We start from the raw sequence: 23,007 nt of genomic DNA on the forward strand, positions 1-23,007 counted from the left end.
TGGTGTCAAATACACTTCGGGCATTTTGTTGGGGACTGCAGCATCTGGTGAGTTTCGATTCGACGCCGTGCAATGAGAGGATCATATCGAGAGCGTATATTCCAACATTAGTCGCCGAGAGGTCTGTGCGAGCGGCAAGTAGTCCCATCCAAGCGGCACAAGCTCACCGAACCAATTGCGCACGATGCAGACGGCCGGAACGTTTGCGTAGTGTGCATCTCGACAACAACATGGCGATACTGCAAGGGCGCGACATCGTGTTCTGCTTGTGGCCAGGGCGCACAGAGACGAGCTGCAGCCGGTACGATGTCTGGCTTGCGCGGTTCGAGCTAGCCTTGCTTTGGGTTCTTGATTTTGCTCGGGTCTTCTGCGGGCAAGCGGTCGAATAGCGTCGTCGGTGCTCGCGCAGGATCGAAAACGAATGGGTCAGGAAAGTCCTTTGCATAGTCTTGATCGAGTAGCTTGTCGGCTGCACGGGTAGGATCAGACGCTGAGCATCGACAAGCTAGAGGCTTGCGCGCACCTCCGAAAGCGGCAGCGCTGGAAGCAGGATGAGCAGGAGCGCTCCGTTTGGATTTGCCCCTTGCGCTGACGGGTTGACGCGCGAACCTGGCGTTGTCCTCCCAGGACATGCGGTCATCGTGCTTAGTGGCAGAGGGTGACTGTTCTCCGCTGGACGTCCTCCTCGACGCCAACAAGGCTCGCTGAGTCTCGTCATTCCATGCAACATCGTCGTTCATCTGGGTGTCATTGCGTTGCTGCTCTCTGACTGCAGAAGGCGAGCTTGGCGAGTGTGGCGACGTGGAGTGTCCTGATGAAGGACTGCTACCCCCGGATGAGTCGATGTGGTCGCTGTCCCTGTCCATGACGGTCTGAAGCTTGGCAGCGGAGTGACGCACGAACGAGCGCGAATTGCGAGAGCGACCTTGACAAAGCTCGAGGAGGGCGTTGGACTGACTTGACGATGAGCGACAACAAGGCCTCGCTGCCTAGGAGCACTTCCATGGTCCGCCCCGCTCTCGTGTCTGCGTAGATCACGCTGAGCAACGAGCTGTGGGACAGGTTGGCGGCCTCCTGAGCTCGATCAGCACTTTTTGGCGCAAGCCGTCCTCAGCATCTCATAGCCAAGCCGACAGTCGGCAGAGCGAAGAGCCCATCGTCATTTCAGATCATGAGGATGATGCAAACATGGACAAGGACGACGATGACGTCGACCTAGAAGCAGGTCGGGCAGAGGACACCGATGAAGCGCCTGAGGACAAGGTCAGTCTTGTGGTTCTATGGATGTTCCCCGCTCATCCAGCACAACTTGCAGCTATATCCCGATCTACCTGAGCCAGTGCCATCTCATGCACAGCAAGCGACACCTCGAGCGAGGCCACTGTCACCACGACCGGCCAATGCATCATCCCAACGCGCGAGTACCTCTAAGCAGAACGGCCACTCCTCCCCTTATAGGCAGCCCTTCACACCCTCTCGGCCCTCTCGATCGAGTGCCCTGCATCTCCAAGCTGAGCTACCACGCGAAAAGCCCAGCACACTCTGGTCGCCCGACCGTGCAATGTATCAGTCCACTCCTGCGCATGCCGGTCCATCGCAGCGTAGACCTGCGCCCAAGACGCCTGCGGAGGTCTTGAGAACGTACAGAGATACTTCTCTCTCCGAACAGACGAGCAGAGAAGATATACAGATGTTCGACACAGCCATCGCTGCCTTGTCGAACGGACGCGCAGAACAGGGCGAATCGACCACTTCGAGCTTGTCCGGTCCCTCTTCACCGTCACGAGATTTTATGCCTCGTACTGGCTCGCTGCTTGATGCTCTAGCATCGACAGCAGCGCGAGCGCAGCCGTCTCAGTCCGGTCGACCGAATCGAGCGTGGTCCATGAATGGTCAGGGCAGACTACCAGCACATCGTCCTCTCGTCTACCGAGGTCCGGGCAAATCGATGATGAATACATCACAGCTCCTTCGACCGTACCGCTCAAAAGGCAACAAGCTCTACGCCAATCTCGACTCGTTCAGGTCCTTACCTGATACTTACCTGGCCGAAGCCGAAGCGAGAGAGTCTGCGGAACCGGGCAACAAGCGGGCTGCACCTGTCTACAGTCGCCCAGAGCTCGATCATTATACCGATCTGAGTACTCCTGCAAAGCGACAGAGAAGAGAATCACCCGAGCCCGCTCCGGCTTCGCCAGAACCGATCGCATCTCCCCAGCCGCAAAGATTTATGCCGTCTGTCCTGCCGCCAAAACAGATGGCTCGTCTCAAGTCGCAAGCACGTCCATCACCTCTCAGGAACTTAGCACTACAGGGTATGCCGCACAGACCTCACCTACTGTACAGTGTCTGAATCTGTGTTTCATGCAGCAGCTACGCCTTCCCCGCCTGCAAAGAAGCCAGTGCAGATATCTCCTACACACGTCACTACGGCTGCGGCGCTCATGCTCGATATTATCAAAGACAATGAGACTGCTGCATCAAAGGTCACCCGCACGATCGTCTCAGCTTGCTCATAGCTGATTGCCGGCGAGGGGCGGACAGGAACGATCCCAAGATGACGTGGTCAATCCATATGAAACCAGTACGGCAGCTTTGAGGGCAACGCGAGCTCGAGCAGAAAGGAGGAAGCCAAAGATGATGCGAAAGAGGTCGCCTGCTGTGCCGAAACCTCAGCTCACGATCGAGGAGCAGCTCAGACTGTCCATGCCACCCGTGCGTCCTAGGTCTCTCATAGTGACGGCGCTCATAGCTTCTCGCAGGAATACCGAAAAGTGCTGGAGCCTGTCAAAGCCAAGCCGAACGGTCTACCTGTTCCTCAGAGCAATACGACCAGCGAAGTACCATCAGATGCGCCGACGCCACGTGCCCCCGTCGCTGCCACGCCTGCGCTTAACGGCTCGACCACACCGAGTGCATCTAGGAGTACGCCGGACGCGCCAATATTGACCAAGTCTGTTGCTGCGACAAGCACTCAGTCTGCGCCTACGGGCGCCTTCACGTTCAGCGCAGCAAAACCAGTAGCGACTGCAATCCCTAGCTTCAACTTTGATGTCGGCAAGAAGACGCCAGCTGCGCCCTTCGTCTTCTCGGCGCCCGCGGCTGCGAAGCCTGCCGTCGCTGCCGAACCGGCCGAGCCTGCCACGATCAGCGAGTCATTGAGCGCGCCCAAACCGACGATCGAGCAAGCCCAAAAGCGTGCGCGAGGGACGATGACACTCGTCGACTTTGCCAGTGACTTTGATGGAGGTGACAGCTCAATGGCTGCTCCTTTCGATGCGACGACTGCCGATGCTAAGCAGAGTCTCGAGCGAGCGGTAGCTACAGCAGTGATCCACCAAGATGAGGCATTATTTGCGTAGCTATGCTTCGCACTAGCAAATGAACTGTTGTAAAGAATCGCAAGCCAGTCAACACATCGATCAAAAGCATGGACATAGCCTACTTTGGTGTTCTGATAGTACTCGAGCATCGGGTTGCTGCCATCTTTTAGCTGAGTCTTCTCCAGTTCGCCGTAGCGCGTCAAGAACTCGGCATGCCCGTAGATCTTGAGCTTCTGCGAGGCAAACCCTGAAAACAGGCCGCCGGCGGGAGAAAGCGCTCGACGCCTTGTGGGCGAGAAAAAGTCGTTCGATGCGCCCGCAGTCGGATCGGTTCTGTGATCTTGCATGACCAGAGCGTAGAGTTCTTTGAGCAACTTGAAGTTCGTCGGGAAGAAGATATCGAAGAAGCCTTGCGAGACGAGGTAGGTAGAGCATGCGACTGACTGTCCGTCGTAGCGCGTTTGTACGACGGGCGCATTGAAGCCAGGAACGGTATCTGTCAGTGCGTCAAAGTCGGACATGAGCAGTCGATGCAGAGGAAATTTCTCGCGCAAGACGTCGAGCAGAGCGACAGCTCGAGTGGGCGCAAATTCTGGCAGGGTCAGATTGGGTGCAAAGGGCATACTTGCTCTGAGCTTGCGCAATGCAGGAGATGCTGACAAGAATCGATTGAGAGCAGGCGAGCGAGAGGAAGTCGGCGTCGCTTGCCTTAGGGCAAGGAAACGCTTGAGATCAGGATCACTGACGGGCTCGTAGAGCTCATGAAAGTCGCCAGTCTGATCTACTGCGACCACACATTGCAAGGGCTGGTGTGTTTCGAGAGTGTATCGAACGACATCATGAGCGAGATTGTCGAGCACTTCCAATGCGACGATAAAGCAAGGCTCGGTCACTGTCTCCTGCCAGTCAAATATACTGCTCTGATGTATTTGTACTTTGGTAGCATGCTCCGGCCCAATTTGCCGTTTCTGCTGGGCTGCTAGTCTTGGTGAAATCTCGACGATTCGGTACCGTGTGCGATCGTAGACTTCTGGATCTTGCTGTGCGAGATAGTCGAGAATGCCTCGCATCAACGTGCCGTTGCCGGCGCCAATTTCGACAATCGTCAGATCGGCATAAGGATAGAGCGATAGACGGTACTCTGAGCTCAGGAACCGCGCAATGGCTCTTGCATACCATGGCTGGATACGACGAACGTCAGCTCAGAATCAGCGTGAAGTATGCAGGAGGGATCACCTTGAAGAGCTCTGTGGGTGTATGCCATACTTGACGACGCGCTCCAGCTTCACTCTCGCCATACCGCCGCGCGAGCTCGTCGGCAAAGTCTGATCCACGGCGCAAGCTACCAAAGTCAAAGCCTCTCTGACCACTTTCTACGGATGCTACATCTTCCGAATGCAATGAGTCAGGGTCGAATATCTCTGCCTGAGTTGGAAAGTAGCCGTAATTCGGATTGTACAGCGAATCGTCGATGAAATCACGTGCGAGCATCCTCACACCCCGTGGTGGCTGACGACATTTGGCCAGCTCGGGGAGAGATACAAGCGGGAGGCTCTGTAAGGGCTGATCGTTGGTGTCTGAGGAGGCTGGATCGAAAGGATTGGGATTGAATTGGTAGCGAGGTCCATCTGGACTTTTGTAGACTCTCCGGTTCTGTCTCGGGTCTGCTTGTCGACTATCGCCGGCTCGAGTCGCAAGACATCGCGTGCACGTCAAACGACGCACGATCGGTCTTGCACATGCTCTCATGAGCGTTCAGATCGTTCAGACCTTGCCTAGCGCGCGAGCTCGTGACTGATTTCGTAGCAAAAGTTTTGACGACATTGACGTCTCGGCTTCTGTTGCTCGAGCGTGTCAAAGCTAGCGAACGGACAGTCGAGACGCGATGGACGTGCCTGTCCCACAGAATGGCGAAGAGGTCTCGAGTGACGGCCTGACCGACTTCAGGCTCGTCCTGCCTGCCAAATATCGCGAAGAGCATGAGACGGGACGATGGGTGTACCGAGGCACAAAGATGCCCGATCACTTCGATGTCACGTTCAACGACAGGCAGAGACGATTGTACATCTGTGAAGCCGGCGTGTGCCATGCTATGTATGACTCGACAGCAACTCGACTGCGCTGCAAGAAAGCCAATCACGTCCCCGCCAACAAACGCACTCGTCGGAGGATAACAATGTTACAAGCCAAGGGTCTCATGCCGTCTCCTCAGCCAGTAGACTGGCCCGACAGACTGTTTGACTGTCCGACGCTGGAGGAGCTAGAGAACAAGCCGAGGAAGAAAGTCGCGCACAACAAGATTGTCTGGCCAGGCAGGATCGCGTCGGATGAGCTTGTCTCTGCTCAGTCACTGCCTAGCACGAGCGCCGTGCCCTTCGAGTCGCATCAGCTCACATCAGCAAGGCCAGAGATCAACTTCACAGAGCTCAACAACGACGATGACCCCGTGCTCGTCAGGGTTTCGTCCAGTGCCACCAGCGCGCCGGCCACTGGTCCCGCTGTCAGAATGCTCACAAGAGGCAACAAACGACCTCGCGGAGAACCTGCTGCACTGCCCGGACAGTCGTACCGCAAACGAAAGATTGTGGGACCCCATGGCGATCTCGAGGCTGCCAATGCGCTATTGCAGCTCCACGGTCGAGCTGGTCAGGCTGACGATGACAACATCGATCCTGCTCTGGTCGACGTCGACGTTCTCGACGCTGTTGAACCACAGGAGCCTCTGTTCGGCATCTAGCTGGGCTGTCTGCAGTGTGTTAGTACAATCAGAGTGTTGTCTTGTACCGATGCCGGTAGCGAGAGTAGGCAGTGCTTTCTGAAGTTCAGTAGCTATACTCATTAGAGGTCATATATGATGCATTGCATTGGTCTGATTAGCAAGTGTCACATCGCAAGCTGTCAGCGTCGCCACACCGGGAGGTGTTGGCTCTGCATCGACTCGTGATCAGGATCAAGCCCGTCGCTATCTTTGACCATAGATTGCTGCGCTTTGTCGGTATAAATCTGTCCTAATCAGGGCCAACTCGCTTCAGACGAGCCTATCTCTCTCTTGCTTGCTGCACTGCTCTCTCGCCAGTCGACGTGGTGCTGTCCAGACCAGACCAGAATCGGCTTGGCGGTGGCGCGGATAGGCTTCAGCGAATCGCGCGTGTCTCCACACAAACTCACCCAATCGGTGCACTGTCATCTGACGTGCAGCAAGGCCTCTACATGCCGTCTGTATGGCGCCCAGAACCTACAGAAGCGCTTTCGACGTCGATTGCAAGTTCGCTGCGTGTCACGAGATAGCAGAAAGTCCCCGTCAGAGCGCTGCTTGGTCGAGAAATGATTCGAGTCGCAACATGCTCAACCAAGACGAGCCTGTGAAGGATCCGTCGCCGTCGTCAGCGCAAGCATTGAGCAATCTGTTCTTCCTTTGGCATCTGCAACGACGGTCGCAGATCGCCACCAACCAAAAAAAGATGATCGCTCAGCCGTTTGTGACCAGTATCGATCATTTTCCTGGTCCGCTGTCCTCAGGAGTCATTTTGCGAGGCCGGCGTGCTCGTCACATGTACGTTGATGCGCCTTGACGATGATGAAGCGTGGTCGAGATCTGCGGGAGACGAAAAGAGCCATCCGCCGTTTTGACGCGCTCACATCCGCACTGCTCAGCACCATCGAAGCAGAACGCAAGCGGGCATGCATTCGAGCATTCTATCTGCTACTGCTGTCTTTCGCACGAAACCATCGTGGGCGCACATTGCTCTCTGAGGACAGGGAACTCGATCTTTGTCTTTGCGTCTGGCTGTGCCGATGGCTACAGATACCTGCCAGTCGCTAGGGAAGTGATTGCATCGCTGCACCTGTCGCATCCCAAGACAGGCACACACTCGACCAACCGCGGCTCGACAGAATAGGCAAGACGTCATGGGGTTCGAGTCGTGGGCATCACAAGTCCGCCGAAGTCACGAGGCGAAGAAGGCGTCAAAATTCGATTCAATCCGACAATGATAGCGGAGTCATGTCGACGGCGAACCGTACAGTATCTACGCTCGTCTGGTAGCACGCTATCATATGGTCCATGGCAACCCGACTTTCATAGTGACACGTAGCTACAGGCGCCACGTTTCTGAGACTGTGATCGGCTCCCGCAATAGTCCCCGAGCTCGCCTATCTCTGGAGCCCTAGATTAATTCGGAAAGCCGTCAAAGCGGTCCCGTATAAGCTATCAGGACGAGGACGACTGAGTGCGTCCTTACCTGCCCTGAGAGACAGATGGAACACTCTGTAATGCTCACGAGCTTTGACCGACCGAGATCGTCGAGCACTTCTTCAACGCCGCCAGCCCCTCTCTGAAATGAATGGCGACTTCGAGTCGCCGACTGCTCCCAAATTCGACTCAAAGGACCGCTGCCTTGGGTAGCAAGAAGCCAGCCAGAAAGCGTGTCATGATCAGAGAAGCTTGATCCAATGAAGACCGGAGGAAACGTCGACAAGAAGCGAACGCGCATCTCACTGGGTAAGCTCAGCGCTATCCCTTCTTCCCGCTCAGCACTGATGATCCCACTCCGTCAGCTTGCTTGCGGTGCCGTCAGCGTAAGATCAAGTGAGTGGTCCCATGGAATCCCGTTCAGCGCGGACACTGAATGGAGAAGCAGATGTGATGGTGCCGACATCTGCCAGCACTGTCGGGTTGCCCGTGCTCCCTGTGAGCACGTGAGAGTCACTCAGTCAGTCTGCTGCTCAATCCTGGTCTGCGTTGTCTGACGCGGCAAGCTACAGAGAGCAGAATGAGGCAGCGAGAGCGCGAAAGCTGCGTGCAAAGGCAAAGAGAGATCTCGAGAGCAGCTCGCCGCGCTCAAAGACATCACGCTTAGACCCCAACGGCAAGCGCGTCGCCGCGAAACATGGCAAGCGAAATCAGCCAGACTCGCCCGAACCTCTGACGGCAACGAATGGCATGACCATCTCCTATCCGCCCATGCCTCTTGCCCCGCTCATCTCGCCCAATTATGGCTGGCACCATCAAGAAGCGGGACAGCATGCCCATCAGTCACTCGTACCGAGAGGCTACTACTTGTCGCCCGAATTGAATCACCCGATGACTTTGCCGCAAGAAGCTATACATCCCACTCAGCCGCATCTCGACGCGCTCATGCGTCACGGACTGAGCTATGGGCAAGAAGACTTGTCCGCTCCACTCCATCCACTTCGACCTTCATTGCCATATCCTATCCAGACGAATCTGTCCTCTCATTCCATCACACCACATCACTATGCCCCTTCCCATGACGAATCAACAGCTTCATCCTCACATCATCGTGCCATGTCGAGTGGCGATATCTCTGGACAAAGCTCTGCACTCACAACGCCTGCCGAGCAGCCGACGTGCATCTCCAATTCCCCGGTAGAATGTGCACATTGCGCTCTTAGACAAAAAAGTAGCAGCGACGCTATCTCGGCCGTTCAGACTACCTACTTGGCACCCAATGTGTATTCTCACTATGTGCCACAATCACTTCAACCTCACCTTGCCTCGCTAGAAGATGCGTATCGACGCCCCGAATATGTCAATACTCAGTGAATAGGTCCTTCCTTCAAATTTTGTTTCGTTTTCGTGAAGAGGACTGCTTGTGTGCACAATATTTCTATTGTCAGTGACTCGTGTTGTAGAGGTGCAAAGCTTGTTCTACATTGGTTTGCAATACATTGCGTCGTCTACTTGTTGAGGTACATCGAGACTACTTCGAGCAGACACAACACCTGTTGAGAGGGTTCCTTTCTGATGCTACTGACGTATGATTTTTCTTAATGAACACCGTTTGTTGCGGTGCCGTTCGTGCTTGCAGTCCTGCTCGTTGAGAGCTTTTGTTCGTCGAAGAATCGGAAGATGGCCGTCTTGCTCGAGTTGCGGTAATCGTTATCGACAATGTTGATCAAGTAGCAGTTGTCAAAGAAGGAGCTGATCAGTTCGCGTGACGCTGACTCGGCGGGGTAGAGTTTCGCCCATTGAGATCCTAGCTCGAATGCTTCATCCTGTACATTGCCTCACAATGAGCTTGAGCTTTCAGCTGATGGGGAAAGCGATGCACCTTCCATGCCATGAAGCTCGTTTGCTCGACGATGGTAGGCTGCGCGATTTCGCGGCAGGGAAAGACGCCCCATCTGCGAGATAGTAAAACTCAGCTCTTTGTCAGATGCTGAGATCTGGGGACCTCACGTGACTGCATTCGGACCCTCTGTCGCTGTGTTTGTCCTTAGATCGCCTTGCTTATTGACTGCGTAGTATGTGATGCTAGGCTCTGCTTCGAAGCGCTTGAAGAGTGCCGTCGCTTGCTCGGCTTTGCAGAAGAACTCCAAGTAGGCCTGCAAAGTGACAAATTATTAGCAGAGAAGGCAGGAACGACGTTGAAGACATGCCTTCTGATAGACGTAACCGCCTCGAGGTCCCCAGCCATGTACAGGATCACTCGAAGGAGCTCCATCGACGACAGGCTGAGAGTTGATGGTCAGATAGCCTGCCAGGTTCATCTTTGCAAGCGCTTCTCCGATGATCGAAGTTTCCTTTGCAGCAGGTTCGTCCGACCACGGCAGAGCAGCAATCTCTCCCCGACAGAACCGAGCGAACAAGCTCGCGATATCTGCAAAGGTCGTCGGGCTGCCCCACATGGACAGACATTCCCCTCGTTCTGGTTTGAGGGTGATACCGTAGCCTTCGAATTTGCCAAAGGCTGGACTGCGAGAATCGCCCCATCGGCCATTAGGAAATTCATCTGATGACACACTGGATATGAGCAGAGAGTGCGTCTATCTGGAAAGCACCGACCCCATGACTCTGTGCGGGCGCGATACGATCCTGCACGATTGGCCCAGAAAATCGGTCTGATGCTCTCACTCCTTCGCTTGGTCGTGAGCGAAGGCTTCCACGGTAGCGGGTTGGTGATCTCGACCGAGGCGGTAAAGTTGAGTTCTTCGAGAAGCATCGAAGTTGCTTTCTCGAGGTTCATCGTGTAAAAGTGGAGACCGTGGATATCAAAGGGCGAGTCGAGGATCTGCCTGCACATGTCTGCAACGAGCTTGGTGCCTGCCTCCCTCACAGCTGCATCGTCGTCTTTGATCGGTTCGAGAACGTCAAAGAAATGTTGAGGAACGATCGTCTTGCTGAACGAGATACATTTCTGGAACGATTGCCAGCCTTGGATGGGCATGATGCCGGGCACGATGAGGGCGTTGATGCCGGCCTTTCTGACGTCGTGAGCCCAGTTGATGAAAGTGTCGATATCGTAGAACATCTGGGTGATGATGATCGAAGCACCGGCGTCTATCTTGGCTTTGAGATGCTCGATCTCCTCTGCGCGTGACGAAGCTTGGGGATGGCCCTCTGGGAAACCGGCGACGGCGATATCAAAGTAATCGTCATAGTTCTTGCGGATGTACTTGATGAGATCGATGGCATGGTTGAAGCCACCTTCTGTCGCTTTCCATTCCTCCTGTCCCCGAGGTGGATCTCCCCGAAGCGCGAGAATGTTTCGACAGCCAGAGTCGTACGCTTCCTGTACGGCGGGGGGCAAGATGAGATACCGCAAGATGGCTGCAATAGCCCTCTGACGAACCTTGAGAGCACGCTCGACCATGCCTACCTCCATGTTGGTACAGGTGAGATGCATATTGGTCTCGAGGCCGAATTGTTCGTGAGCCGTCTTGACGAATTGGGTCGTCGCATCTGATGTCGTGCCGCCTGCACCCCAAGTGATATCGATGAAGATAGGTCCCAGTCTGTGCAGAGAGCCGAGGCCAGTGAGCACGTGGCTGACTGCGTGCAGACTCCTCGTACGCTGCCATTCTGCCGATGCGATCGTAGAGATTGATGAGTCCCTGCTCGGTCTGTCAAGGCAGCTCGTGTCTCAGGCTTGCTAGTCTGGAACGATGAGACGACTGACTCGGGGAGGGAAGTATCTGCGCAGGCATCGAGTCAGTGAGACAGTCGCAAGGTCGATGTGCAGTGGCAAGCAACGTACTCGAATGACCACCAGTTGCGCCCTTCATTGTGGGCCGCCCTGACAACACCCGAGCTTCAGCGACGGTCAGTGAGCGCTAGATGCGTCAGTGCTGACCTGATCTTATCGCTTATCTTTGCATGCACCATCTTTGAAGGCTCTCAATAAATCTGAAGGACAACGTTCGTCGCGCTCGTGGAACAACTCCAGAATTGAAAAGCTATCGGATCTCGTCATCGATCAGCTGATGATTCAGGCAATTTGCACTGAATGACATCGAATATCTGTCACTCATAGTACGTGAGGGATCACGCTAGTGATCCGATGCATTGAAGTGATCGCCAACCAAGAAAAGACTAGGAGAGCAAACTCAGATCTGTCCCTTGATGTCGACCTTGGTGAACTTGCTCATGGCGGTCAGAAGAGCAGGATAAGCGTCCTTGCAGACCAGTGCCCTCTCGATCTTCTGATGACCGTTTCCGTTTGTGCTTGCCGCGGTGGGAGCTGGAGAAAAGTGAGCGGCTTGGTGGGAATTGAGGAACTGTACCGTTTCTGATTCTGTATCGAACGCAAGCTGTGAAACCAAAAACGTCAGTGGAACACTCTTGTATCTGTCCGTCCCTTGGCCTCGTCAGCTGGTACTCTGCTGACCCGAGTCAGAGTGACGAACGCTTTGGTCATTGTGAGGAGGGCTTGTAGGCGTTCGCGAGGTGCAAAGTGATCCATCATGTAGCCTCCCATCTTGGGTGCCACGAGGTAGAGCTTGAAGAAGGAGCAATAGTTTGACGTAGCCAGAGCCGATCTGACTTGGAGAGCATGCCTTATGCCTTCATCTGCTCGTTCGACCTCTGACAGATCCGCAAGCACGCTCGTCAATTCTGTTTAAATCCGCGCACACGATCAGCATCAAGCAGCTCTGAATGGCCAAGCGCTACGGACCGCTACGATTGCGAGTGTGGAGGAGGTAGAGGAGGCGGTAAGCGACGAATTCGAGCTGATGTCCTACCAGACCATGCTTGTAGAGCTCGCGTAGCTGTGATTGACACTGATTGTATTCGCCTAGATCGCCCTGCTCGACGACTGGCTGTCAGCGAAGCAAAGCTGAAGCAGCAAGACACACGAGCCTTTTCTAATGCTATGCGAGCGTGGATTTCATATACCGTCACTGTAAAGTCATTCTTGATTCGTTGCACCTACACTCTTTCATCAGATCAGATCTATCGAATTCTGTGAGCTCGAGAGCTGACTGTGAGATCTTGCCGCAAGCTCTTGAACTGATCGCAGACATAGTTGTAATTCTGTTCAGAGCGCCATTTCGTCTTTAGCATTTCCAGCGTTCGACGTAGGACAGGTAGCGGTCGAATCGTCGCAGGATTGGGAACCGTCGTCAGACGCAAGTAAGGTTTCTCGAGCTGGGTAGAAGTGCCCACGATGGTCTCCCTGTCCCAGTCTATCACGTTCTGTGCTTGAGCATCCCGATCAGCCGGCAAGAAAAGGCCAGGTGAGGCGAATGTGCGCACCGCGTCTGCTTCGATGGAACGAGATCCCATTGGCGAATTGTAGCCATTCGAATGAGCATAGTGAGTCGAAGTAGAGGCTCCCACATTGGAAGGTATTGCCTGGTCGTTATTGAACCGTCTCGACCGTTTCTCTCTCCGGTCGATATCCTCTGGCATGTCGGGCGTCGCGCTCGCCAGTTTGCCTTTGGGCATCCTGACGAGACAGCAACACTTTAGCTACAGCGTGGCCACAGCGTACTGATCTCCTCACTTGATCTCCTTCTTCCGTTTGAGACCAGAACCGACCAAAGGCGTCACATCAGACGACGACGGCGGCGGCGGCGGCGTGTCCAGACTGTACATTGCGTGACCTGATGTCAGCATACGTCTCACGCGACTTGCACGACGTCGGAGCAAGTCGACCCGAGCGGGACGAGTGGCTGACCTGGCTAGGCGGACAGAGGACCAGTCGGTAGACCACAGCTTTTGTGATGAGAACGCCGAATGGATGACTGCTTTGAGCTCGGCTTCCACTTTGGCCTTGTTCTGATCGGTGCATCGTGAAAAGGCATCGTTGACAAACGCCTTGAGCGCGGGTGGCCAGCCGGTGGAGGTCATGGCGATGCGAATTGCTAAGCCGACGTGGCCGTCACTCGCCCATTTTTTTCAAGAGTAGCAGAGAAAGCGCGACGACGGCCCGGCCAACCCGCCTGCTGCCTCTCTTGCGTCAAGGCACGCTTCCCCGGCTCAATGTCGACCAAAGCAGAACAGGCAGTCAAGCCGGTAGAGCGACCTTTTGCGCTCATCGATTCGGATCCTCACGCCAAGCGCGTGATGAGCTACATGAGACCATCAGACTATGCCGTCTGGGCAAGTGCTACTGCTACCTTTCCAGCGCTACAGTACCTCAAACGTCAGTCCGGCTTCAGTACATATATACGACGTGCGCGCTGAACAGGTCTGATGCATGACAGAAACGCAAAGCCCATTGGGTGCAATGCCTAAACATATGGGGACAGCTCTCAAGATAGGCGGCTTCTTGGGTTTTGTGGGTGGCTTCCTGCTGGCTTACCAGCGTAGCACATGTCCGTGCTTCCTCTCTCTCTCCGCGCGGTAGTACACGCGCTGATGAGGTCTTTGCAGTCCGCTTCTGGGGCTGGACAGAGAATGTCAGTGCCGCGCGACCTTGTCATTGGTCCGTGTGCTGATCGTTGACGGGTGCGACAGGCGCAAGAAGTCGATAGAGACTACAAGGAACTGTCTGCACGAGCCAAAGCAGGCTTACCGCTCTACGGTGAGAGCAGTCAGCCGGACTACATCCAGGGCGTTGCGTTTCGCAACTCCCAATGGTCACAGCTCAAATTCCAAGCGATACCCTGGTTCAACTTTGTCAAGTAAGCCTCTCCTATCGTCGATGAAGAGTACTGTGGCTGATGCAGGAGGCAGTCACCCTTATCATGGCGTGGATACGACAAAGTACTACAAGGAGGCCGCCGAGAAAGAGTAGAACTTGCATGCATGAGTGTCAACAACATCGTAAAGGGCATACAACCTCTCCATCAGACTTCTTCGTCCTCCCGTGCATGAGGCGTCCAAACCTTCACCACCCCATCTCCGCCTCCGCTAGCCAATAAGCCCTCGCCTGAGTATTCTCCCCTCTGACGCAAGAAGCTGACAGTGTACACTGCTTCTGTGTGGCCCTCTAGAACTTGCACGGGAGATAGAGCAGGTATGAGCTGAGGCGATGCAGACGACGATCCGGGAGGATGGCTCAGATCGAAGAGGAGCACTTTGGGATCCGAAGAGCCTGCAGCGAGCAGCAAACTCGAAGAGAGCGGTAGTGTACCGCTGCGTGCTACAGAACTCTCTGCCTGATTGCGCTTGCTGTGTGCCGGAGGAGAGGAGAGAGTGTCTTCCTCTGCCCGGTCACTGCCGCCGTAGCCTGCCGGTCTTGATCTGCCTGGACTATCGATCAACTGGGGCGGCAAAGGCTGTGAAATGGAGCTCCTTCTTGTGGAGGGAAGCATGTCCGTATCTGTCCGATTTGCTGTCATCAGCTCGGATTAAGCAGGAAGCCATGGTGACCCACAATCTGCGCCTTGGAACCATGCAGCGCGTATGGGCCAAGTACGATTCTTTCCCTTGAGTGTGAAAGTCTGTCGGTACCTTAACTTAGTATGATCTGAACCTCTATCGTATGCCTTGATGATGTTGTCAAAAGAGGTAACGGCCATCCAACGAGGTTCCGAATTATGCATACCCGGACTGAAACTCAAGTGACTGATCACTGCTTCTTTTGCTCGAGGCGTCGTAGTAGGGCTATTGAAAGGATCGATGAACTGGTTCGTACGGAGATCGATCGTCTTGATGGCTCCATTGCCATCGCCTATGAGCAGGTGCGATGATTTGATGCATGCTTGGATCGAGTTGACCATGGCATCGTTCGTGATCGTTGCTGCGAGCTGGTCTGGCGTTCTGATGTCGACCACGCTGAGCGTCTTTCTACTCGTGCCGAAGAAGAAGACATTATTGATCAGATCAGGATTCCTGCGAACCCATCCATGGGTCAGCATGGTCAGCTGATTTGAACAAGCGGGCTCACCTCGCCCAAGCAACACATTGTGCAAGGCCCGTAGTGGCATGAGCATAAGAAGTACTCGTCAGAGTAGCCGTATCTGCCAGGTCACTGTCGCTCGTTGCAGTCCGCCGCCTGATGAATGCAACGCCCCGATGCGTATCGATACACTGTACCGTCGAATCGTACCCGCTCGAAACGAGTCGTTCCGATGAAGGCGAGAAGCAGAGATCGGATACGGGAGCGGTGTGGTAGCGACAATGTGCTATTTCTCCCACTTGACCTCTGTCCCATGGCGAGACCAGCTCCAAGCTGTCGTCCTCAACTTCTGCATCGAAAGCCAGTGTATCTTGATCTGAAGCTCGACTTTGACGTTGGGCTGTTTCTGTTTGCTTTGAGGTTGCGTCGGCTTGGGCAGGATTGACTGCCAGATCAGGTGCCCAGATCCTGATACCATCAAATCCGGCAGAAGCGAGCAATCTGGCATCAGGAGAGAACTGGAGAGCATAGATTGCGCCCTTGTGAGCAGAGAGGTTGTAACCGAATCCCCACTGATAGCCGCCCTTGTGCTTGTTCGCTTGTTCCTCCTTTGCTCGTTCTTGCTCTTTCTCCCGGTACCGCATGACCTCTTTTGCACCCTCTGTATCCTGCACGCCCGCGAACGTAGACCAGTCTTGTAGCTTTTGAGCGGGAATGGGCGAGCGAGGTAACCGGGTATCTTTCGGTAGAGATGGCAGGAGAGCTGCTGCTGTACTAGATGCACTGTTTTCGTCTGAAGATAGAATGCCGCCAGAGGGAGACGAGCTTTGGGTAGAAGAGAGACTCGAGCTGCCGCCCAGTGTGGAATGATCAGATGCCATTGTGGGCGTTGTCTCTGCATCCGAATGCGGTACACGCGTTGCCTGTGTGTCAGAGAGCGCCAATCGCGTAGCGCTCTGACCGAGGACGTCGTCACTGGCCACAGAAGAAGCGAGCGATGTGGCAGCGAGCGATTGTGTCAGTGACGAGCTGACGGGCGTCGCCGCACGAGTCTGTTCACCCCATTTGAGCGGTTTGGGATCTGTCCGATCGTCTGTGCCTGACGCGCTGCCGAGCACGAGCGGCTTCGGTTTGGCAAGGAGCGAGCCATAGCGTATCGAGAGCTCGTACACGCTCGCCTTGAGCGCTTCGTTCTCTTTCTCCAGAGCTGCAACTCTGCCTCTCAATCTCTTGTGTGCCTCTTTGAGCCTGTTGTACTCTGACAACTCGACCGTAGACGCTCGGTTGTGAGAGGGAGATGTTGCACCTGAGCGATCCTGGTTGGGCAGACCGTTGACGGAGGCAGATTGGGAGAGGAATTGGCTGGCAGATGAGATTGATCTGATGCCTGTCGTGCCGTTGGAACGCTCGAGCGAGCTCGGCGGCGTCTTTCTTCCGACGGCCGTGAGGGAGGGTGACACGTTGGGGTCTGCATAGCCCACTGCTGAGCCTGCGCTCGAGCTGCCCATGCCAGTGAGGCACCCCTTCAGCTGAAGCGTTGCTCTTGGCTGAGGTTCGCGTAAAGAATTCCAACGCCGTCAGCCGACAGTCGGCCAACAAGGTCAAAGGCAGTAGCGGGCAGTCATGGTGTTGGCAGACTTGGGGAAGCGCATCAATGGCGCACTCAGTCAGCTGTCTGCTGCTTCCGTCATCGACGAACAGGCGAGACCTTTCCCCGTTCGCCGCAACAATGATAAGACCTCACATTGATCCCACAGGTCCTCGATAGCATCCTCAAGGAGATCGCGACGGCACTCTTCGAAGCAGACGTCAACGTCAAGCTTGTTGCCAACCTGCGCAACAAGGTCAAGACGAAAGTCGCGCCCGCCTTGGGCAGCTCGGGCAACAAGAAGTCGGTCATTCAGAGAGCCGTGTTTGATGAACTCGTACAACTCGTCGATCCTGGTCCCGAAGCGGCTGCACCTTTCACGCCCAAGAAGGGACAGAGCAACGTCATCATGTTTGTCGGTCTGCAAGGTGCAGGCAAGACGACGAGCTGTACCAAGGTCACTTCATCAGTCACCTCTGCACGCGTCGGGCGAAATGCTGAGGTTCTTGAGAATGACAGCTTGCGATACACTACAAGCGGAGAGGCTACAAAACATGTCTGGTCTGTGCAGATACCTTCAGAGCAGGCGCATTCGATCAGCTCAAGCAAAACGCAACGAAAGCAAAGATACCATTCTATGGCTCTTACACAGAGACCGATCCCGTCGTCATCTCCGCCCAAGGCGTGCACAAGTTCAGAGAAGAGCGTTTCGATATCATCATCGTCGATACGAGCGGACGACATCGGCAAGAGACTGAATTGTTTGAAGAGATGATGCAGATCAGTCGACAGGTCAAGCCGGATCAGACGATCATGGTCCTCGATGGTGCTATAGGTATGCCAGAGCTGTTCTAGCTCCATACAAGCCATTGAGCGAAATGGGATGCCACAGGTCAAGCGGCAGAGTCTCAGAGTCGTGCATTCAAAGAGGCTGCCGACTTTGGTGCTATCATCGTCACAAAGATGGACGGTCACGCCAAAGGCGGTGGCGCTATCTCTGCGTAAGCTGCCTGCCTGCTTTCTTGTCTGCCCAACTGACGATTTGAGAATAGCGTCGCGGCAACCAAGACGCCCATCATCTTCATCGGCACAGGCGAGCATCTGCACGATCTCGAAAAATTCTCTCCCGAGCCTTTCATCTCGAAAATGCTAGGCATGGGAGATATGCAAGGTCTCATGGAGACAGTACAGGAAGTCCATCAGAATAATCCCAACCAACGGGCAGAGATGCTCAAGAAACTCGAGGCTGGCGTTTTCACCGTTCGGGATCTCAAGGATCAAATGAGCAATATCATGTCCATGGGTCCGCTCTCAAAGATTGCTCAGATGATACCTGGAATGGGAGATATGCTGGGTGGAGAGAATAGCGAAGCTGCTTCGCATACGATAAAGAGGATGATGTACATCTTTGACGCCATGACGGCAGAAGAGCTAGAATCCGATGGCAAGCTCTTTCACACCTCCCCGACGAACACCGAATATAGGGAAGGTCAATTGCGGGAGCCCAACAAGAGGGTACTGAGAATAGCGAGAGGGAGCGGGACGAGCGTACAGGAATGTGAAGGCTTGCTGGCCCAGCATCGCATGTTTGCAGAGATGGCAAAGAAAGCAGGCGGAAAAGGTGGCTGGTGCGTTCTCCAGTCTACGTGAAAAGCCCTACAGAACTCAACGTTTTGCTTGGCCAGGATGCAAAAGGCAAAGCAGATGCAGCAGGGCGGAGGCGCTCTACCGCAAGGAAGGATGCCATCGATGGACCAGCTCTCGAGAATGCTACCGGCTGGTATGGCAGAGCAAGTACGTGCAATGGGTGGACCGGAAGCGATGATGAAGCAGATGGGCGGCATGGCGGGGTATGTCCATCCTGGCACTTTGCAAGAGGTAGACTTACACACAGACCAGGTTGCAAAACATGATGAAAGGCATGGGTGGAGGAGCTTAGAGATCCGCATCGTACACCCGACGTCATTGCACCCGATGTTGTATCCACTGTATCAATCCAACACTCTGCTACTGTGTGCCTACATTGCGTCTGTGCCAAGGCAAAATGACAGGCTGACCGAACGGATCGGAGTCCCTCGAAGAAAGACTAGCAGTAGACTCTGTTTCCGAATCGTCGAGGCTGAAGGTGCTCTTTGCGGGCGTATTGGGACACTGCTCCGAGCTTGTGTCTGAGCTAGTGTCTGATACGACTGAAGCTTCGCCCGAGGCTGGATGGATGACGATGCGAGGGTAGAGCCCACGACGGGGAGTAGATGTGTTGGCTCCGTTTTGCTGGAAAAGTATGATGGTAGGCTCACTGACGGCTGCACTGATCGGTCGTGAGAGAGCTGCAGCGCCATCGTGTGCTGCCTCTTTTGTCTTGCCTGGCTCATGCTTGATGGGTGGCGAATCGATTGACTTGGGTGTCGCGGGCTGCAGCGGAAGAGCCACCAGCTGTACGTAGAATAGGGCAGCAAGTGTGTCTGTGTCATTCGAAATGTCAAGATTACTCGCGAGGACGCGAATGGGCAACTTGCCGACCATGCGAAGGAAGGGGTATTGCATTCGCTGCTTTTGTTGACGCTGTGCGAGCGTTTCCATGAGATGACACGATAGTGCGGGCCAGCTGCTACTTGTCACGCGCAACCTGCCATACTCCTCGCTCACTGTGGCTCGTCAGTGAGGTCAGCAGGCGTGGGAGTGTAGCCTTACGCCACTCCAGCGTGACTTGGTGCGTTACTCGTGCTGGCGCGGTATGAAGCTCGTTGACGATGGCGTCAAGCATGAGCTCGTACGTCTGACGCAAGGGGAGCAAGATCGGTCTGACATCTTCACAGTTGACGGGCAAGAGAGCGATCAGGGGGACAAGAGCGAGCTCTGGACCGAGCGATGAGCTGGATCGTCTGCGCTGCTTCGAGTTGTGGATGTAGTCTATCATGAGTTGCTGAGACAAGAATTGGACGAGGATAAGCTAGCTACGAGTTGTCGAGGAGCAGGCGAAGGCAAGAAGGCAGGAGGATCGTCCTCGGCAGTCCATCGCGGCTCTACAGCTCAGCATTTGGAATGAATGAATTTGATAATCGATCTTGATCAAGAGCGATCTCGTGGAATCGTGAAAGTCGCAGCTGACGAGTCGAGATCTCCGCCAACTTCCGCATTCGCCCCTTGAAAGTGGCGTCGCCTTGCTGGCAGAGCTGCATTTTGCCGAACGAATCCTCAACAAGCACGGCTGATCGGCAGGACGACACAGGTCAAGGCTGCTCTCGCTTGCTCAGCCCGTGCCAGCTCCAAGGACGGCCCGCCTCGACGCCCTCAGTCTCAGCTGAACACCTCCTGGCGAATTTGGCTCGAGTGAGCCTTACTGCAAAGAGCGGGACAGTGGCACTACACCGTCAATCCAAAGACCGACTGCTTCCCGACCAAGTAGACCTCACAGAGCAGCCTGCAGCCCTTCTTGAGATCGTCTACGAGCCAACCAATGTTCTGAGAGCACAGTCACTCTGGTCACTGTCCAATCAAACCCCGTCGGCGAAAGAGGATGAAGCTGTCCGAAGAGCAAGCAGCAGAGCTGCGCGGTCAAGTCGAAGGCAAGGTCATCATGCCCGAACAAGATATCGAGGCATGGAAGGTCGCCATCAGAGTCGTCTCTCACCATCCGCCCACCAAGACTGGCGACCCCGCTCGACCAATGGCCAACCCGCCCGGACTCGGCTTCGCACCCTCCCAGCCCGACAAGGACTGTATACCGAGCCAGTCACTCGCAAAGAGAGTCTCGGATAATGCTATCGTCGTGCAAGTCTTGCATGCCCAAGATGTCTCAAAGTTTGTGCTTGTCCGTCGCTACCGTCGGATAAAGCTGACACGAGCTTGCAGGGTCATCCTGTTCGCTCGAAAGTACCAGCTCGAGATCTCCATCAAGGCAGGCGGGTACGGTGCGGCAGGCTGGGCTGTCAGAGGCGATATCATCATCGATCTCGTGGCGATTAGAAAGATCTCCATCACCTTGCCTACTGACTCGCCCTCGCTCCAACACACTCAGTCACACTCTGCATTTATGACCAACGGTGTCAGTATCGGATCCAGCGCCGACGGCAGCGCAAACACCACTCAGGAAATTAGCGGAACGACGCTCAATAATTCGAGCAGGAAGGGAAAGGAGAAACAGGATAGCAAACGGTCAGCCGAGGATGCTTTCGGCCTGTCCAGCGCACCTTCCGGCCCGTCGAAGCAGCTCATAATCACACAAGAGCGCTCCAATTCAGACAGCTCTTCAGGCTCCTCGCTCTACACCAAGAGCAGGAGCGCCAGCCCTCGTGCTGCTGACGACGCCGGACCGGAGAAAGATGTGCTCTCCCCGGCTGACGAATCAGGTAGCGGCTCTGGCGCCTCTGGCTCCACCTCAGTCACGACCCCTTCTGCTCGCAACAGCAGTTCTCGACCGAGCAAACCTGCTGGCCCGAAACCCTCTGCCGCTCCATCGGGCGGATCGTCCGGTGCCAATCGTCTCACTTCGAGCAATGTCCAGACCAAGGCCGACAGTCATTCGCAGACCAGTAGCGCTATACAGCAGAGTGAGACGCAGTTTTGGGTAGCTGAACAGCGCGCCTCGCCTGCATCTTCCCAATTGCCCGCCATCACACGGACGAGCGCAACGCCTGCTAATGCGATGCTCGACCACGAGAAGCAGATGACCTCCTCGGGATCGTATGCGATTACAGGCAATCCGGACTCTTTCACCCGCCCCCGATATCGACCCGATCCGACGTTGCATTCGAGCAATTCATTCACCACTTCGCCCTTTTCTGATCAAGGCACTGCGCCGAGAGACGAAAACCACGCTCTTGTCACTTTGGGAGCTGGCCTCATGACGCGTGACATTGATAGAGCGACAAGTCGCTATGGCTATCATATCCCGCTATCCTCCTATCCCGTTGGAAGTGCGCTCTTTCTTTCTGGCGGTTTCGGCTTTGCCAGTCGATGTCACGGCCTGTCGACTGACAACGTCGTCTGTGCCGAATTCGTCCTGGCCGATGGCCGCATCGTTCAATTGCGGAACGAATCTACGCTGGAAGATGCAAATCTGACCGACGAGGAAGTACAAGAACAGCGCGATCTCTGGTGGGCAGTTAGAGGAGCAGGATCAGCCTTTGGCGTCATGACGCGACTCACTGCCAAGGCCTACCGGATCGGCCAGGTCTACTCGAGCAACACGATCTACCCCTTCAGCGCTGCAACGGCGCCATCGCTCATCAAACACTGGCGAGACTGCGTCAAGACTGTGCCTGAGCAAGTCTATTCCAATCTGATCCTCAGCTCCGGACCTTCAAAGGGCACGCACGTCATTGTCGTGCAATACTGTTACCTCGGCTCTCAGTCTGCCGGCGAGCCTTATGTGCAAGCCATGAACGCATGGGATGGCGAGATCTGCTTGTTGCAGGACAGTGGTACGTGACACCCACTCAGTTCTGCTGCATTCGCTGATTGCTGTACGCTCTCGCAGGGATGGTCAGCTTTGTGCAGCAGCAGGAGTCTGTGGCACAGGTGCTCGATCTGTCCGAAAACACGCGCTGGACGATTCACGCCGAGCTCATCGAGACCCTGTCTGACGACGTGATTGACAAGACCGTTCAGAGGTTCGACGATAGCGCAGAGACGACTGCATGGATGCTCGAGCTCACAGGCGGTCAAATTGCCAAGATTGACGAGTCCAAGTCTTGTTTCCCAACTCGACATCGAAGCGCGCCTTTCTTGGCTGCCGCGATTGCTCAATGGGATGATCCCGATTGCGACGGTAGCGGATCGGCAGGTACCGAGTGGATCACCAATGTCATCTGTCCGGCATCGCCAGGCGGACCGATACCGTCCTTCTGCGAAGTCGATCAGAGTGCAAAGGGGGTCAGCAAGATGTTTGGAACCAATTGGGACAGGCTGGTCAAGCTCAAGGAGAAGTACGATCCGGTTCATATGTTCACTCATACATTCTGGCCACGATAGCGCAGGAAATTCGTCGCAATCAGTCAAGCCTCATTTGTAAATCAGTCACCACATACATACATACAGCAATCGCATTAGTCTTGTGCCTTTT

The 23,007-nt window shown here is 55.0% G+C and overlaps 12 protein-coding genes across 12 annotated transcripts; 6 read left to right on the forward strand and 6 right to left on the reverse strand.

The window, feature by feature from the left end:
* Positions 1–176: 176 nt before the first annotated feature.
* L969DRAFT_557799 (uncharacterized protein) lies at positions 177–908 on the reverse strand. Its single transcript, XM_014711060.1, has 2 exons — positions 524–908; positions 177–469 (listed from the first exon to the last, which is right to left on the reverse strand). Exons 1-2 carry the CDS (start codon positions 864–866, stop codon positions 330–332), a joined length of 483 nt encoding a protein of 160 aa, XP_014566546.1. The 5' UTR covers positions 867–908; the 3' UTR covers positions 177–329.
* A 56-nt stretch (positions 909–964) lies between these two features.
* Positions 965–3,362, forward strand: L969DRAFT_51715 (uncharacterized protein; the record flags this gene model as incomplete). The annotated part of the gene is made up of 6 exons (XM_014711061.1): positions 965–1,006; positions 1,063–1,263; positions 1,316–2,315; positions 2,371–2,486; positions 2,545–2,715; positions 2,763–3,362. The coding sequence occupies 6 exons, from the start codon at positions 965–967 to the stop codon at positions 3,360–3,362; spliced, it is 2,130 nt and encodes a 709-aa protein (XP_014566547.1).
* A 12-nt stretch (positions 3,363–3,374) lies between these two features.
* Positions 3,375–5,070, reverse strand: L969DRAFT_25194 (uncharacterized protein; the record flags this gene model as incomplete). Its single annotated transcript, XM_014710931.1, has 3 exons — positions 4,560–5,070; positions 3,446–4,504; positions 3,375–3,386 (listed from the first exon to the last, which is right to left on the reverse strand). The coding sequence occupies exons 1-3, from the start codon at positions 4,812–4,814 to the stop codon at positions 3,375–3,377; spliced, it is 1,326 nt and encodes a 441-aa protein (XP_014566417.1). The 5' UTR covers positions 4,815–5,070.
* A 97-nt stretch (positions 5,071–5,167) lies between these two features.
* Positions 5,168–6,378, forward strand: L969DRAFT_89198 (uncharacterized protein). The gene has a single exon (XM_014711062.1). It carries the CDS (start codon positions 5,209–5,211, stop codon positions 6,058–6,060), a length of 852 nt encoding a protein of 283 aa, XP_014566548.1. The 5' UTR covers positions 5,168–5,208; the 3' UTR covers positions 6,061–6,378.
* A 1,397-nt stretch (positions 6,379–7,775) lies between these two features.
* Positions 7,776–8,889, forward strand: L969DRAFT_51719 (uncharacterized protein; the record flags this gene model as incomplete). Its single annotated transcript, XM_014711063.1, has 4 exons — positions 7,776–7,824; positions 7,881–7,911; positions 7,964–8,035; positions 8,088–8,889. 4 exons carry the CDS (start codon positions 7,776–7,778, stop codon positions 8,887–8,889), a joined length of 954 nt encoding a protein of 317 aa, XP_014566549.1.
* Positions 8,890–8,948: 59 nt separating this feature from the next.
* Positions 8,949–11,489, reverse strand: L969DRAFT_89200 (uncharacterized protein). Its single transcript, XM_014711064.1, has 10 exons — positions 11,420–11,489; positions 11,324–11,362; positions 11,246–11,261; positions 11,140–11,189; positions 10,919–11,081; positions 10,132–10,858; positions 9,726–10,078; positions 9,526–9,671; positions 9,398–9,470; positions 8,949–9,341 (listed from the first exon to the last, which is right to left on the reverse strand). Exons 1-10 carry the CDS (start codon positions 11,449–11,451, stop codon positions 9,114–9,116), a joined length of 1,827 nt encoding a protein of 608 aa, XP_014566550.1. The 5' UTR covers positions 11,452–11,489; the 3' UTR covers positions 8,949–9,113.
* Positions 11,490–11,672: 183 nt separating this feature from the next.
* On the reverse strand, positions 11,673–13,419 carry L969DRAFT_95810 (uncharacterized protein; the record flags this gene model as incomplete). The annotated part of the gene is made up of 8 exons (XM_014711065.1): positions 11,673–11,913; positions 11,973–12,180; positions 12,242–12,371; positions 12,427–12,495; positions 12,550–12,762; positions 12,823–13,015; positions 13,073–13,156; positions 13,247–13,419. 8 exons carry the CDS (start codon positions 13,417–13,419, stop codon positions 11,673–11,675), a joined length of 1,311 nt encoding a protein of 436 aa, XP_014566551.1.
* A 132-nt stretch (positions 13,420–13,551) lies between these two features.
* Positions 13,552–14,308, forward strand: L969DRAFT_95811 (uncharacterized protein; the record flags this gene model as incomplete). Its single annotated transcript, XM_014711066.1, has 5 exons — positions 13,552–13,714; positions 13,776–13,886; positions 13,945–13,970; positions 14,029–14,195; positions 14,248–14,308. 5 exons carry the CDS (start codon positions 13,552–13,554, stop codon positions 14,306–14,308), a joined length of 528 nt encoding a protein of 175 aa, XP_014566552.1.
* Positions 14,309–14,360: 52 nt separating this feature from the next.
* On the reverse strand, positions 14,361–16,934 carry L969DRAFT_25200 (uncharacterized protein; the record flags this gene model as incomplete). The annotated part of the gene is made up of 3 exons (XM_014710932.1): positions 15,404–16,934; positions 14,891–15,348; positions 14,361–14,836 (listed from the first exon to the last, which is right to left on the reverse strand). Exons 1-3 carry the CDS (start codon positions 16,861–16,863, stop codon positions 14,361–14,363), a joined length of 2,394 nt encoding a protein of 797 aa, XP_014566418.1. The 5' UTR covers positions 16,864–16,934.
* A 44-nt stretch (positions 16,935–16,978) lies between these two features.
* L969DRAFT_51658 (uncharacterized protein) lies at positions 16,979–18,882 on the forward strand (the record flags this gene model as incomplete). Its single annotated transcript, XM_014711067.1, has 7 exons — positions 16,979–17,071; positions 17,113–17,400; positions 17,463–17,778; positions 17,836–17,944; positions 17,996–18,571; positions 18,629–18,793; positions 18,843–18,882. The coding sequence occupies 7 exons, from the start codon at positions 16,979–16,981 to the stop codon at positions 18,880–18,882; spliced, it is 1,587 nt and encodes a 528-aa protein (XP_014566553.1).
* Positions 18,635–20,062, reverse strand: L969DRAFT_558160 (uncharacterized protein). The gene is made up of 3 exons (XM_014711068.1): positions 19,635–20,062; positions 19,460–19,588; positions 18,635–19,405 (listed from the first exon to the last, which is right to left on the reverse strand). Exons 1-3 carry the CDS (start codon positions 19,858–19,860, stop codon positions 18,951–18,953), a joined length of 810 nt encoding a protein of 269 aa, XP_014566554.1. The 5' UTR covers positions 19,861–20,062; the 3' UTR covers positions 18,635–18,950.
* Positions 20,063–20,460: 398 nt separating this feature from the next.
* L969DRAFT_51479 (uncharacterized protein) lies at positions 20,461–22,916 on the forward strand (the record flags this gene model as incomplete). Its single annotated transcript, XM_014711069.1, has 3 exons — positions 20,461–20,744; positions 20,796–22,366; positions 22,423–22,916. The coding sequence occupies 3 exons, from the start codon at positions 20,461–20,463 to the stop codon at positions 22,914–22,916; spliced, it is 2,349 nt and encodes a 782-aa protein (XP_014566555.1).
* Between the last annotated feature and the right edge of the window lie 91 nt (positions 22,917–23,007).

Source organism: Mixia osmundae (assembly GCF_000708205.1).
Source record: "Mixia osmundae IAM 14324 unplaced genomic scaffold scaffold_8, whole genome shotgun sequence".
Classification (NCBI taxonomy): domain Eukaryota; kingdom Fungi; phylum Basidiomycota; class Mixiomycetes; order Mixiales; family Mixiaceae; genus Mixia; species Mixia osmundae.

Coding starts and splice junctions, on each gene's coding strand:
- L969DRAFT_557799 (XM_014711060.1), bottom strand. CDS start 866: ATGGACAGGGACAGCGACCACATCGACTCATCCGGGGGTAGCAGTCCT. Junction 470..523: donor CAGCGCTGCCGCTTTCGGAG/GTGCGCGCAAGC, acceptor CTACCCGTGCAG/CCGACAAGCTACTCGATCAA.
- L969DRAFT_558160 (XM_014711068.1), bottom strand. CDS start 19,860: ATGATAGACTACATCCACAACTCGAAGCAGCGCAGACGATCCAGCTCA. Junction 19,589..19,634: donor CCAAGTCACGCTGGAGTGGC/GTAAGGCTACAC, acceptor GACGAGCCACAG/TGAGCGAGGAGTATGGCAGG. Junction 19,406..19,459: donor CCCCTTCCTTCGCATGGTCG/GCAAGTTGCCCA, acceptor CGAATGACACAG/ACACACTTGCTGCCCTATTC.
- L969DRAFT_89200 (XM_014711064.1), bottom strand. CDS start 11,451: ATGGTGCATGCAAAGATAAGCGATAAGATCAG. Junction 9,471..9,525: donor GAGGGTCCGAATGCAGTCAC/GTGAGGTCCCCA, acceptor ACTATCTCGCAG/ATGGGGCGTCTTTCCCTGCC. Junction 9,342..9,397: donor CGAGCTTCATGGCATGGAAG/GTGCATCGCTTT, acceptor GGCAATGTACAG/GATGAAGCATTCGAGCTAGG.
- L969DRAFT_89198 (XM_014711062.1), top strand. CDS start 5,209: ATGGACGTGCCTGTCCCACAGAATGGCGAAGAGGTCTCGAGTGACGGC.